Below are 13816 nucleotides of genomic sequence, written 5' to 3'. Positions count from 1 at the left end.
TCCGTTGGTTAAGTTCTGCCTTCAGCTCAGGTCATGATTCCAGGGTCCTGGGATAGAGCCCCACCCACTTCAGGCTGTCTGCTCAGTGGGAAGTCCGCTGCTTCCACTCCCTCTGCTCCTCCTCCCACTTGTGCTCCCTCCCTCTCGCTCTTTATCTCTCACAAATAAAATTGTTGCTATAAACATTGGGGTGCAGGTGCCCCTTCAGATAGTTACATTTATATCTTTGGGATAAATCCTTAGTAGTGCAATTCCTGGGTCGTTGGGTAGCTCTATTTTCAACTTTTTGAGGAACCTCCATACTGTTTTCCAGAGTGGCCGTACCAGCTTGCATTCCCACCAACAGTGTAAGAGGGATCTTACGCTGCACCCCCGCCAACATCTGTTGTTTCCTGACTTGTTCATTTTAGCCATTCTGACTGGTGTGAAATGATATCTCATTGTGGTTTTGATTTGTATTCATTTCCCTGATGCCGAGTGATGAGCATTTTTTCATGTGTCTTTTGGCCATTTGTATGTCTTCTTTGGAGAAATGTGTGTTCACGTCTTCCACCCATTTCTTGCCTGGATTATTTGTTCTTTGGGTGTTGAATTTGATAAGTTCTTTATAGATTTTGGATATGAGCCCTTTATCTGATATGTCGTTTGCCAACTATCTTCTCCCATTCTGTTGGTCGTCTTTTGGTGTCGGGGACTGCTTCCTTTGCTGTGGAAAAAGCCTTTCATCCTGATGAAGTCTTTGTTTCCCTTGCCTTTGGAGACATGTCTAGCAAGAAATTGCTGTGGCCGAGGTCACAGAGGTGGCTGCTTGTGTTCTCCTCTAGGATTTTGATGGGTTCCTGTCTCACAGTTAGGTCTTCCATCCAGTTTGAGTCTATTTTTGTGTATGGTGTAGGAAAATGGTCCTGTTTCATTCTTGTGCATGTGGCTGTCCAAGTTTCCCAACACCATTTGTCGAAGAGACTGACTTTTTTCCACTGGCTGTTCTTTCCTGCTTTGTCGAAGATTAGTTGAGGGTCCATTTCTGGAGTCTCTATTCTGTTTCATTGACCAAAGAATGTTTTTGTGCCAGTACCATACTGTCTTGATGATTACAGCTTTGTCATAGAGCTTGAAATCCGGAATTGTGATGCCTCCAGCTTTGGTTTTCTTTTTCAACATTCCTTTGGCTATTCGGGTTCTTTTCTGGTTCCATACAAATTTTAGGATTATTTGTTCCAGCTCTGTGAAAAAGTTAATGGTATTTTGATAGGGATTGCGTAGAAGGTATAGACTGCTCTAGGTAGCATAGCATTTTAGCAATATTTGTTCTTCCAGTCCTTGAGCGTGGAATGTTTTTTCACTTCTTCGTGTTTTCCTCAGTTTCTCTCATGAGCGTTCTGTAGTTTTCAGAGTACAGAGCCTTTGCCGCTTTGGTTAGGTTTATTTCTAATTTCTAATCTTACGTTTTTTGGTGCAATTCTAAATGGGTTTGACTCCTTAATTTCTCTTTCTTCTGTCTCATCATTAGTCTATAGAAATGCAAGTGATGTCTGTGCACTGATTTTCTATCCTGCCAGTTTGCTGAATTCATCTATGGGTTCTAGCAATTTTGGGGTGGAGTCTTTTGGGTTTTCCCCAGAGTATTACGTCGTCTGCGAAGAGTGAGAGTTTGACTTCTTCTTTGCGGATTCGGATGCCTTTTATTTCTTTTTGTTATCTGATTGCTGAGGCTAGGACTTCTAGTACTATGGTGAACAACAGTGGTTTGAGTGGACATCCCTGCCGTGCTCCTGACCTTAGGGAAAAAAGTCCTTGGTTTTTCCCCATGGAGAATGATATTCCCTGTGGGCTTTTTGAAGATGGCTTTTATGATATTGAGGTTCTGTTCTCTCTATCCCTGCACCATGAAGAGTTTTAATCAAGAAAGGATGCTGAACTTTGTCAGTTGCTTTTTCTGTGTCTATCAAGAGGATCATGTGGTTCTTGCCCTTTCTTTCATTAACGTAGTGTATCACATTGATTGATTTGCGGATGTTGAACCACCCTTGCAGCCCAGGAATAAATCCCACTTGGTTGTGGTGAGTAATCCGTTTAGTGTACCGTTGGATCCTGTCGGCTAGTATCTTGGTGAGAATTTTTGCATCCGTGTTCGTCAGGGATATTGGTCTGTAATTCTCCTTTTTGGTGGGGTTTTTGTCTGGTTTTGGGATCAAGGTAATGCTGGCATCATAGGAAGAGTTTGGAAGTTTTCCTTCCATTTCTATTTTTTTGAAACAGCTTCAGAAGAATAGGTATTAATTCCTCTTTAAATGTTTGGTAGAACTCCCCAGGGAAGCCATCGGCCTTGGAGCTTTGTTGAGATTTTTGATAACTGCTTCAATTTCCTTGCTGGTTACAGGTCTGTTCAGGTTTTCTGTTTCTTCCTGTTTCAGTTTTGGTAGTTTATACGTCTCTAGGAATGCATCCATTTCTTCCAGATTGCCTAGTTTGTTGGCCTATAGTTGTTTCTACTATGTTCTTAAAATTGTTTGTATTTCCTTGGTGTTGGTTGTGATCTCTCCTCTTTCATTCGTGATTTTATTTATTTGGATCCTTTCTCTCTTCTTTTTGCTAAGTCTGGCCAGGGGTTTATCGATCTTACTAATTCTTTCAAAGAACCAGCCCCTAGTTTCGTTGCTGTGTTCTACTGTTCTTTTGGTTTCTATTTCATTGATTTCTGCTCTGGTCGTTATTAAGTCTCTTCTCCTGCAGTGTTTAGGCTTTATTTGCTGTTCTTTCTCCAGCTCCTTTAGGTGTAAGGTTAGGTTGTGTATTTAGGACCTTTCTTGTTTCTTGAGAAAGACCTGTATTGCTACATGTTTCCCTCTGAGGACCGCTTTTGCTGCATCCCACGGGTTTTGAACAGTTGTGTTTTCACTTTCCTTTGTTTCCATGAATTCTTTTAATTCTTCTTTAATTTCCTGGTTGACCCATTCATTCTTTAGTAGGATGCTCTTGAACCTCCACGTATTTGTGTCCTTCCAAATTTTTTCTTGTGACTGAGTTCAAGTTTTAAAGCATTGTGTTCTGAAAATATGCATGGCATAATCTCCGTCTTTTTGCTCTGGTTGAGACCTGATTTGTGACCCAGTGTGTGATCTACTCTGGACAGTGTTCCATGTGCACTTGAGAAGAATGTGTATTCTGTGGCTTTAGGATGAAATGCTCTGAATATATCCGTGAAGTCCATCTGGTCCAGTGTGTCATTCAAAGCCCTTGTTCTTTGTTATCTTTTACTTAGGTGATCTATCCATTGCAGCGGGTGGGTCGTTAAAGTCCCCTACCTACTATTATTGTATCATCATTGATGTGTTTCTTTAATTTTGTTATTAATTGGTTTATATAATAGGCTGCTCCCATGTTAGGGGCATAAATATTTACAATTGTTAGATCTTCTTGTTGGATAGACACTTTAATTGTGATAGTGTCCTTCCTCATCTCTTATTACAGTCTTTGGTTTAAAATCTAATTTGATATAAGTTAGCTTTCTTTTGATGTCCATTAGCATGATAAATGGTTTTGCACCTCCTCACTTTCAATCGGGAGGTGTCCTTGGGTCTAAAATGAATCTCTTGCAGAGAGCATATCGATGGGTCTTGCTTTTTTATCCAATCTGATACCCTGTGTCTGTTGATTGGGGCATTTGGCCCATTTACATTCAGGGTCACTATTGAAAGATATGAATTTAGTGCCATTATATTATCTGTAATGTCACTGTTTCTGTATATTGTCTCTGTTCTGGTCTGTGTTACTTTGCAGCTCTCTCTTTGCTTAAAGGATCCCCTGTAATATTTCTTGCAGGGCTGGTTTAGTGCTCACAAATTTTTTAGGTTCTGTTTGTCCTGGAAACTCTGTATCTCTTCTTCTATTTTGAATGACAGCCTTGCTGGATAAAGTGTTCTTGGCTGCATATTTTTACCATTTAGCACATTGAATATATCATGCCAGTCCTTTCTGGCCTGCCAGCTCTGTGTGGACAGGCCTGCCCACCAGCCTTATGTTTTCACCCTTGTCGGTTAAGGACCTCTTGTCCCGAGCTGCTTTCAGGATTTTCTCTTTGTCTCTGAAATTTGCAAGCTTCAGTACTGTTATGTCGAGGTGTTGACCTGTTTTTATTGATGTTGGAGGGGGTTTTCCGTGCCTCCTGGATTTGAATACCTGTTTCCTTCCCAGATTAGGGAAGTTCTCTGCTATAATTTCTCAAATATACCTCCTGCCACCCCCTCTTTCCTCTTCTTCTGAGATCCCAATTATTCTAATATTGTTTTGCTTTATGGTATCACTTATCTCTCGAATTTTCCCCTCGTGATCCAGTAGTTTCTCTCTCTTTTTTCTCAGCTTCTTTATTCTCCCTCATTTTGTCTTCTATATCACTACTTCTCCTTTCTGCCTCATTTACCCTAGCAGTTACAGACTCCAATTTTTAAAATTTTAAATATATAATTTTTGTTAGTTAATTATAGCTCAATAAGTCTGGAAAAGATAAGTAAATAATGTTTTATTTCACCTTACGCATTATGTATGTGATAAGTTTTTTAAAATTTCTGTTCAGTTAGCTGACACGATATATCAGTAGTTACATATGTAGTGTTCAGTTAAATATCAGTTGTATTTAACTCCCAGTGCTCTACATATCATGTACCCTCCTTCATGCCCCATCACCCAGTTACCCCAACCTCCACTCACCTCCCCTCCAGCAAACCTCAGTTTGTTTCCTGTAGTTAAGAGTCTCATGGTTTGTCTCCCTCTCTGTTTTCTTGCCATTTAGTTTTCCCTCCCTTCCCCTATGATCCTCTGCACTGTTTCTCATATACCATATATGTAGGAAACCATATGATAATTGTCTTTCTCTGATTGTCTTATTTCTCTCCGGATAATACCCTCCATTTCCATCCACATCAATGTAAATTGTAACATTTTGTCCTTTTTGATGGCTGAGTAATATTCCTGTGTGTGTGTGTGTGTGTGTGTGTGTGTGTGTGTGTATGTATGTATTTATATATATCACATCTTTATCCATTCATCTGTTGATGGACATATGGGCTGTTTCCACCGTTTGTCTGTTGTGGACATTTCTGCTATAGACATTGGTGTCCAGGTACCCCTTTGGATCACTGTGTTTGCATCTTTGCGGTGAATACCTTGTAGTACCATTACTGGGTCAGAGGGTAGCTCTATTTTTACCGTCTTGAGGAACCTCCATACTGTTTTCCCGAGGTAGAGCCTCCATTTATGATTGCATCTCATTACTGGACTTTTGATTTCAACTTAAGATTTTAGTTCTTTTATTTCTCCAGACAGGGATTCTCTAGTGTCTTCTGCACTTTTTTCAACCCCAGCTCTTTACAGTTACTATTTTGAACTCTAGTTCCACCATCTTACTTATATCCATACTGATTAGGTCCCTGACAGTCAGTACTGCCTCTTGTTCTCTTATTTGAGGTGAGTTTTTCCATCTAGTCATTCTGTCCATAGAAGAATAGATGAATGAGAGCACAAAATACTAAAATAGCAACAATGACCCCAGAGATATATATACTCCTAATAAATCAGAAGAGACCTGAAACCAAATAAATAAATTAATTAAATAAATATTAAAAAAGAGAAAGAATATAATCAGGTGATGAGGACAGAGTAATACACTAGACTCTGGGTGTATTTTGGTCTGTTTGTTAGGAGAAACTACATCCTAAAATTGTAAAGAAAGAAAAACATATATATGCAAAAATAAAGTTAAATACAATGAAAGGAAAGAATATAAGTATAAAAATGAAAATTTAAAAAGTAGAAAAAAAAACGAGTTGCTAAAATAAATTGTTTGGAAAGGAAAAAGAAAATTAAAATGGAAGGATTAAGGAATCATGAGAAAAAGCCAGGAATTCTTTATAGTATTTTCCCCTAGCGCTGGAGTTCTGCAGTTCCGTGTGATCGGTAAACTTGGTCTTACTGGGATGTTCTTGCTGATTTTCTGAGGGAAGGGTCTGTTGCGCTGATTCTCAGGGGTCGTTTCCCCGGCTGTATTGCACTGCCCTTGCCAGGGGGGCTGGGCTGAGTCATCTGCTCCGGATTGCTCTATGTGGCTTTTGTTCCCTGAAGGCTTTCCGCACCACTTTAGAGGATGAGAATGGAAATGTCAGCCTCCCAATGTCCAGCCCTGGAGCTGGATGCTGGCACCCTCTACTCTTCAGTGTGCCCTCACGGAGAAGCTGTCAAACACTTCTGTCTCCCTGGTTTCTGTCTGCACTCTGTGTACCCCCAGCCTGTGACCGAGCATTTTTATCTCAGCCCCGCCACGCACTTTGGAGTTTCCAAACTTTGTTACCTCCTGTGGCATGCATTCACACCATTCCTCCAGGGGGTGGGAGGGAAGTCTTGCCCTGGTTCTGCCGCTTGTTGGGCCACCACTCTGAGAGCAGTCGCCCAACCCTTGGCAGTTGGTGGTTTATGGCAACACCCAGCTGAAAGCCCCCTCCTCCGCTCACTGGTTGCCTCCGGCTTCCCTGCTCAGATGCCTGGGAACTCTCCCACACTCAGACAGCCGTGTTCTTTCTGTGATTCCAGGGATCCTGAGCCCAGGCTGTCCCACCTAGGATTCCACCCTGCTTCTCCACCTGAGTGCCTTTCAAGCAGGGATATCCCTCACCAGAGCCGACTTCTAAAAGTTCCGATTTGCACGCGACTGCTATATCACTTTCTGAAAGCTGGCTTGTGGATGCTCCCTCCCCTTACGGTTTATCTTCCCATATATCCCCTCGCATTCGCATCTCCACACCTCCTACCTTGCAGAAAGTAGTCTCTTTTCTATCTGTAGAATTGCAGCAGTTCTTTTCTTAGATCTCAGGTTGAGTTCACAGGCGTTAAGAGTCATTTGAGGGGCTCCTGGGTGGCACAGCGGTTAAGCGTCTGTCTTCGGCTCAGGGCATGGTCCCGGCGTTATGGGATCGAGCCCCACATCAGGCTCCTCTGCTATGAGCCTGCTTCTTCCTCTCCCACTCCCCCTGCTTGTGTTCCCTCTCTCGCTGGCTGTCTCTATCTCTCTGTCAAACAAATAAATAAAATCTTAAAAAAAAAAAAAAAAAGTCATTTGAAAGCCATCTAGCTGAATTCCAGGGAGTGGACGAAACTATGGTCTCCTACTCTTCCGCCATCTTCCTCCTCTTCCAGAAATTTTGTATATTCAGTAGACCAATATTAAAGGTACTTTTTATCAGATTCATCTAAATAGCATTCCATATGTTTCTCCTCAGTTACCTAAGATTAAAATAAGTATTTTATTTATGTGATTATCTTTCTATTTAAGCAATCCCTAATTTAGTTGTAATCTCTGCAAGTGTTATTTGAAGACCACATTTCATAAGGTATATATAATTCCTAAAATAATATCTCTTGTTTAACATGACATTATAAATAATATTTGACTTATTTCAGGTGCAGCAGGAGTTCGAAAAAAATATATCTAGAGAACTAGAAGCAGGTATGTTGCCAAATTTATGAATTAAGATGGTCATCGATTTCTGAAATAAACTGTGAATAGTAAATGGCATCCCTTTCCATTGTTTGGGTAATAGGTACTACAAAGTTTTTTATGTATATCTAATAAAAAATGTAAGACATAACCAAACTGAAGAACATACTTATTCCTCATTTTGTCATCATATTTCAGACTTTAAAAAAAAAAATCCCCAAATGTCTATGTATCTGTTATTATTTCTGGCTATACTCTTCCTTCACTTCTTCCATTCCTGTGGAACTGTCACCCTGAATATGTGGGCTTTCTCAAATTCTTGTTTCTGCTAGTGGTATAAGACCAAAAAAACCAGATTTGTCTTAGTAATACTTAGTGAAGCAATTATAGTTCATATTATAGTTCATATAGCTGTCACTTGACAGGTGACATTTAAATCTCCAGTGATTGATTTGTCATTGGTTGACCTTTTGCCATTGGGTAAAATTCCAAGTTCCTTACGTAGAATAAAAACACTCAGATCAATTTGGTTCTTGCCAGATTATTCAGCCTTCTCTTTTGCTGCTTACCCTACTATGCTGCTTTGCTCTAGCGCCTCTTCAGCGTAGACTGCTTGCAACTCCACAAGTGTTCTTCCTCACTCTTTGTGTATGTTCTTTGTATATGCGTCTTCCCTCTACCTGGCACCCTTTTTCCTCGTCCTTCAGGTATCAGCTTACATATCACCTCCACCAAAAAGCAGACAATATTGGTAGAAAACTAGGATGTCCCTTCTGTGTGCTCTTACAGTGTCTTATTTTATACCTGTCATGGTATATTCAACGCTGCAAATTGCCTGTTAGATTTTTCAGTTCATAGTATATGATTGTTCAGGGGTGGGCTCTGTCATCACCTTGTCATTTCCTCTTGTAATGAGAAAACCAGAAGCTCTGATATTTATCCACAATAGCAATTAACTCAGTGGGAACCATGAGCAAAATATATTTAAAAGGAATCTTGTATTTTATATTGTAGCTGTATGTAGATATTTTTCATTATTCTTAACACTCATAAAGCTTCAACTTTGTTTTTTACTAACTTGTAGTTAACCACGAAGTATTTTAGATAAAGAATAGAATTCTTTTTTTTTTTTTCAGCTGCTGCTGAATTTGAATCAGACTCATCCTATTATACCTCCTCTTCAGAATTTTCTTCTGAATCACATCTAAATCAAGTTCTATGGAAAACGTCAGAAGACTTTTTACAGAATTTGAGGAGCCGTTATAGGATCTGAAAGATAAATAGTAAAAATGTATTTACTGGATGTTTATATAACATAATTGTTTCCTATTAAACATATGCTGTGCGAAAATCTTTATTAAAGGAAAATATTTTTGAACGATGTGTGTAATGAAGGTTTACATAATATTTTAAGCTATGTTTTTTGGCACCTAATTAACTTTTAAGCAGATTTTGTACATGGAAACCAGCACTATTGGGTTTTATGTGCTTCAAGCTTCCCAAATACCAGCTTTTTAAACAGCACCCAACCAACCAAGTTGTCATTAATACTTCAGTGGTGTTAACTGATAGCTTTTTTGTATTTTCCAATTTTTATTACTACATATGGACCTAGGGATTTAGACAGACATCATTTTGATATATTGCTGCTAAGGCTATTGTCAATGTTTGTATGCATTACAATTTTTATAGTGCCATAAAACCTATGCATAATTTTAATTTTAAATACTGATTCATAGCTCTTTCCTCATGGTGAAAGAAGATTTACCTAAGGCTTTTTACCTTTTCTGTTTATTTTTTATTTACTTTTTGAGAACAGTCTTAAAATTAGAGAAAAGAAAAATTAGAGGGAAAAAAATTTTCCCCCAGAACTATTTGCAAGCAAATTGTAAAATTATGCCTGATTCCCATAGCATTTATATCTTACAAGTCAGTACATTCCACATAAATACCATACAACCCTGACAATCAGACAATGAACTCTAATACAGTTGACCCTTGAATAATGTGGGGGTTAGAGGCACTGACCCTTTGCAGTCAGAAATACATGAATAACTTTTGACTCCCAAAGCACTTAACTACTAATAATCTGCTGTCGACCGGAAAACTTACTGGTACCAGAACAGTTGATTAACCTGTGTTTTGTATGTTATATGTATTCTATACTATAATCTTACAATAAAGTAAGCTAGAGAAAAGAAAATGTTATTAAAATCATTAGGAAGAGAAAATACATTTACAATACTGTCATGTATTTATTGAAAAAAATCTGCATATAAGTGCACCCATTCAAACTGTGTCAGCTATACATTTTTTTAAGATTTTATTTCTTTATTAGAAAGAGAGAGAGACAGCGAGAGCACAAGTAGGCAGAGCGGCAGGCAGAGGGAGAGGGAGAAGCAGGCTCCCTGCTGAACAGAGAGCCTGATGCAGGTCTTGATGCCAGGACTCTGGGATCATGACCTGAGCCAAAGGCAGATGCTTAACCCACTGAGCCACCCAAGCACCCTATACATTCTATCATTTAATCCTCATATTCTTTTTAAGTCTTGTTACTTGTCTGTAATATCCTTTCTAGCAAGGTCCTGTTCAGAGCCATGTATTTAATTCAGATGTTGTGTGTCTTATCTCTTTCAGTTTAGAAGGGTTCCAAGGAAGTCTTTCCTTGATTTTCATGACTTTTAATCTTTTGAAGAGTTAATTCCAGTAATGTAGAATGTCTTTCAGTGTGGGTTTTTCTTGTTTCCTTATGATAAAGTTCAGATCAGGGACATCTGGGTGGCTCAGTTGGTTAAGCAGCTGCCTTCGGCTCAGGTCATGATCCCAGGGTCCGAGGATCAAATCCCGCATCAGGCTCCTAGCTCAGTGAGGAGCCTGCTTCTCCCTCTGCCTACTGCTCCCCCTGCTTGTATTTTCTCTCTCTCTCCTTTCTCTCTCTGACAAATTTAAAAAAATCTTTAAAAAAATTCAGATCATACATTTTTAGCAAGAGTATGACTGAAGTGGCCCTCTACTCTTCTCATTGCATCCTATCATGTGACCTGCAATTTTGATTTGTCCCATTGTTGGTGATGTTAATGTTGATCCCTGGAGGTAGTATCTGCCAGGTTTCTCCTCTGGAATGTTAACTTTCTACTTTACAATTCATTAGTATTTTATGCGGAAGTACTTTGAGACATGTAACTATCTCCTTTCTCAGACACTCTGTGCCAGGCCACCTCTTCTGCAGATTTACTGCCCCCACAGGCTCTGAAAACCCATGCTGGGCTGTTCTTTCCCTTCAGTCTGTGATACCACATTCTATGTTGTCGACCTTTCAGGGATGTTCCAACGCTGTGCAGGGTGGCTCTCCCACATTTATGCCTTCCCCATTCTCTCCAGGCTCCAACACCTCACTGTGGGCCACCAGGCTCCCTGTTCCTGTTTCTATGCTTTTGAACTGAAAATTTGGGAATAGAAAGAAGAAAGGGGGAAAGGGCTCCATAGGTCTTTTATAGTCAACTTGTCAAGCTTTACAAAGCAAAGATTCTGATTGGAATTGCATTGAATCTATAAATAGTTTATAGGGAAAAGACATTTAGAATACTGAGTTTTCCAAACAATATTTTAATTGATTAACTCTCAATGTTTATAAATTTTTCTATAAAGGTCTTATAGATATTTTTTAGATTTATTCCCAGTTATTTGATACTTTTGATCCTATTATAAATATGTAAAAATCAACTTCATTTCCTGTTGCTAACTTATAGAAATAAAATTATTTTGCATATTGAGCTTAAATTCACCCGTCTTGCTAAACTGTCTTATTATATCGTTTCTCACAGTTCTGGAGGCTGGGAAGTCCAAAATCAAGGCACTGGCAGATTCAGTGTCCAGTGAGGGCCTGCTTCCTGGTTCATGGATGCTGGTCTTCCTCCTGTTTCCTCAGAAGGCACAGGGCCAAGGGAGCTCTCTCAGGACTCCTTTATAAGGGCACTAATCCCATTCATGAGGGTTCCACCTTCATGACTTAATCACTTCCCAAGCCCCCACCTCCAAATACTATTACATTGAACATTAAGATTTAACACATGAATTTGGGAGTGAGGGGACAGAGATATTCAGTCTATAGCAACGCTGTTCCTTGTTCTCGGCCATGTAGGCTTCCTCAATATGGCTGCTTGCTTCATGAGGCCAAGAAGAAGAATTTTGCTGCAGAGGGCTGAGTCTATTATTATTACATTAACAAAGTTCCCTTAGACTACTAGTTTTCTAAATTTTAATCATGAATGAATGTTGAATGATAATAGATGTTTATTTTGCATATATTGAGATGATAATTTTTAAAAATTTTGTCAATGTGGTGAGTTACATTATGTGCTCATGTTAAACCAACCTTGCATTTCTCAAGTAAACTGAATTCAGTTGTGATTTCATTTGTTTCATACGTTGCTACTCTTGATATGCTAATATTTTGGTGAGGATTTTCTCCTCTCTGTTCATGGATAATGATAATACAAGGAATTTTGAATACTTTTAACTCCATTTACATGGCTCCAAACTTAGGTGTATTGTTGCTTTGTGTTTTAATTCCATCTTGTATCTTTAAAAAATACTCGACATTTTTATAACTTTGTCAATGTCCATTTAAATTGAACTACATATTTAATTATTTTTCTTCTCTCCTTGCATCTCAGAATTTCTACTGGTATTATTTTTCTTCTGTTTGTTTATGTACATACTTTAAATTTTTCATGAGTAGAACTGCCAGGTAATGAATCTCTGTTTAAAAATGTCTTTACTGGGTGTTATATGCAAACAATGAATCATGGAACACTGCATCAAAAACTGAGGATGTACTGTATGGTGACTAACATAACATAAAAAATTATTATTAAAAAAATAAATAAAAATGTCTTTATTGGGCACCTGGGTGGCTCAGTTGATTGTCTGCCTTTGGCTCAGGTCATGATCCCAGGATCCTGGGATCGAGCCCCACTTTAGGCTCACTGCTCAGCGTGGAGTCTGCTTCTCCCTCTCTCTCTGCCCTTCCCCCCACTTGTGCTTTTTCTCTCCCTCTCTCTTCTCTCTCACTCTTTTTCAAATAAATAAATCAAGTCTTTAAAAAATAAATAAAATGTATTTGCTCTTACTCTTGATATCTCTTACTCTTGATACATATTTTCACTGCATACAGAATCCTAGCTGAGTAGTTATTTTCTTTGATCATACAGAAAATGTCATTCCACTGTCCTTCATAATTGCTCTTTAGAAATGAGCTGTCTACCTGTTTCTCCTTTGAACATAATCTGTTCCCCACTCTGCTCCTGTTCCCCACAATTTTTGGTTACTTTAAGGATTTTACTTTTAGTAAAATCTTTTTTTGTTTGTTTGTTTACTGTAGCTATGCTGTTGGATGTCTAGATTTGGATGGCTTATTATTTATCTTAATATTAATGTTCTGTAACTAGAATTCCATTTACAACAGCTCCAAAACCCATAATATACCTAGGAATAAACCTAACCAAAGAGCAAAAGATCTATACTCTAGAAACTACAGAACACTCATGAAGGAAATTGAGGAAGACGCAAAGAAATGGAAAAACATTCCATGCTCATGGGTCGGAAGAATAAACACTGTTAAAATGTCTATGCTGCCCAGAGGAATTTACACTTTCAAAGCAATCCCTATCAAAATACCATTGACTTCACAGAGCTGGAACAAATAATCCTAAAATTTGTATGAACCAGAAAAGACCCCAAATTGCCAGGAGAATGTTGAAAAAGAAAACCAAAGCTGGGGGCATCACAATGCCTGACTTCAAGCTATATTACAAAGCATAGTCATCAAGACATTATGATATTGGCACAAAAACAGCCATATAGATCAATGGAACAGAATAGAGACCCCAGAAATGGACCCTCAACTCTATGGTCACCTAATCTTCGACAAAGCGGGAAAGAACATCCAATGGAAAAAAGACAGTCTCTTCAATAAATGGTGCCGGGAAAACTCAACAACCACATGCAGAGGAATGAAACCAGACCATTCTCTTAAACCATACACAAAGACATAATGGGTGAAAGACCTCAATGTGAGACAGGAATCCATCAAAATCCTAGAGGAGAACATAGGCAGTAACCTCTTTGACATTGGCCGCAGCAACTTCTTTCAAGACACGTCTATAAAAGCAGGGGGAAAAAAGCAAAAAGGACTTTTGGGACTTCATCAAGATAAAAAGCTTTTGCACAGCAAAGGAAACACTCAACAAAACTAAGAGGCAATCCACAGAATGGTAGAAGATATTTGCAAATGACATTTCGGATAACAGGCTGGTATCCAAGATCTAT

General features: G+C 38.9%; 1 protein-coding gene across 19 annotated transcripts in view; it reads left to right on the top strand.

Moving 5' to 3' along the window:
- ANKRD26 (ankyrin repeat domain containing 26) overlaps positions 1-12378 on the top strand; it is a 124074-nt gene extending 111696 nt beyond the window's left edge. For all 19 annotated transcript variants that reach the window (XM_048219393.2, XM_057304640.1, XM_048219391.2 and 16 more), the window contains 2 exons: positions 7450-7495; positions 8623-12378. In XM_048219393.2, the coding sequence (XP_048075350.2) occupies positions 7450-7495; positions 8623-8759 (183 nt within the window). In that variant the 3' untranslated portion in view covers positions 8760-12378. The remainder of the gene's footprint in view (positions 1-7449; positions 7496-8622) is intronic.
- Positions 12379-13816: the final 1438 nt, after the last annotated feature.

Source organism: Ursus arctos, unplaced genomic scaffold (genome assembly GCF_023065955.2).
Source record: "Ursus arctos isolate Adak ecotype North America unplaced genomic scaffold, UrsArc2.0 scaffold_30, whole genome shotgun sequence".
Classification (NCBI taxonomy): domain Eukaryota; kingdom Metazoa; phylum Chordata; class Mammalia; order Carnivora; family Ursidae; genus Ursus; species Ursus arctos.
The sequence above is the reverse complement of the archived record's forward strand: the minus strand, read 5'-3'. Positions and strand labels throughout refer to the sequence as shown.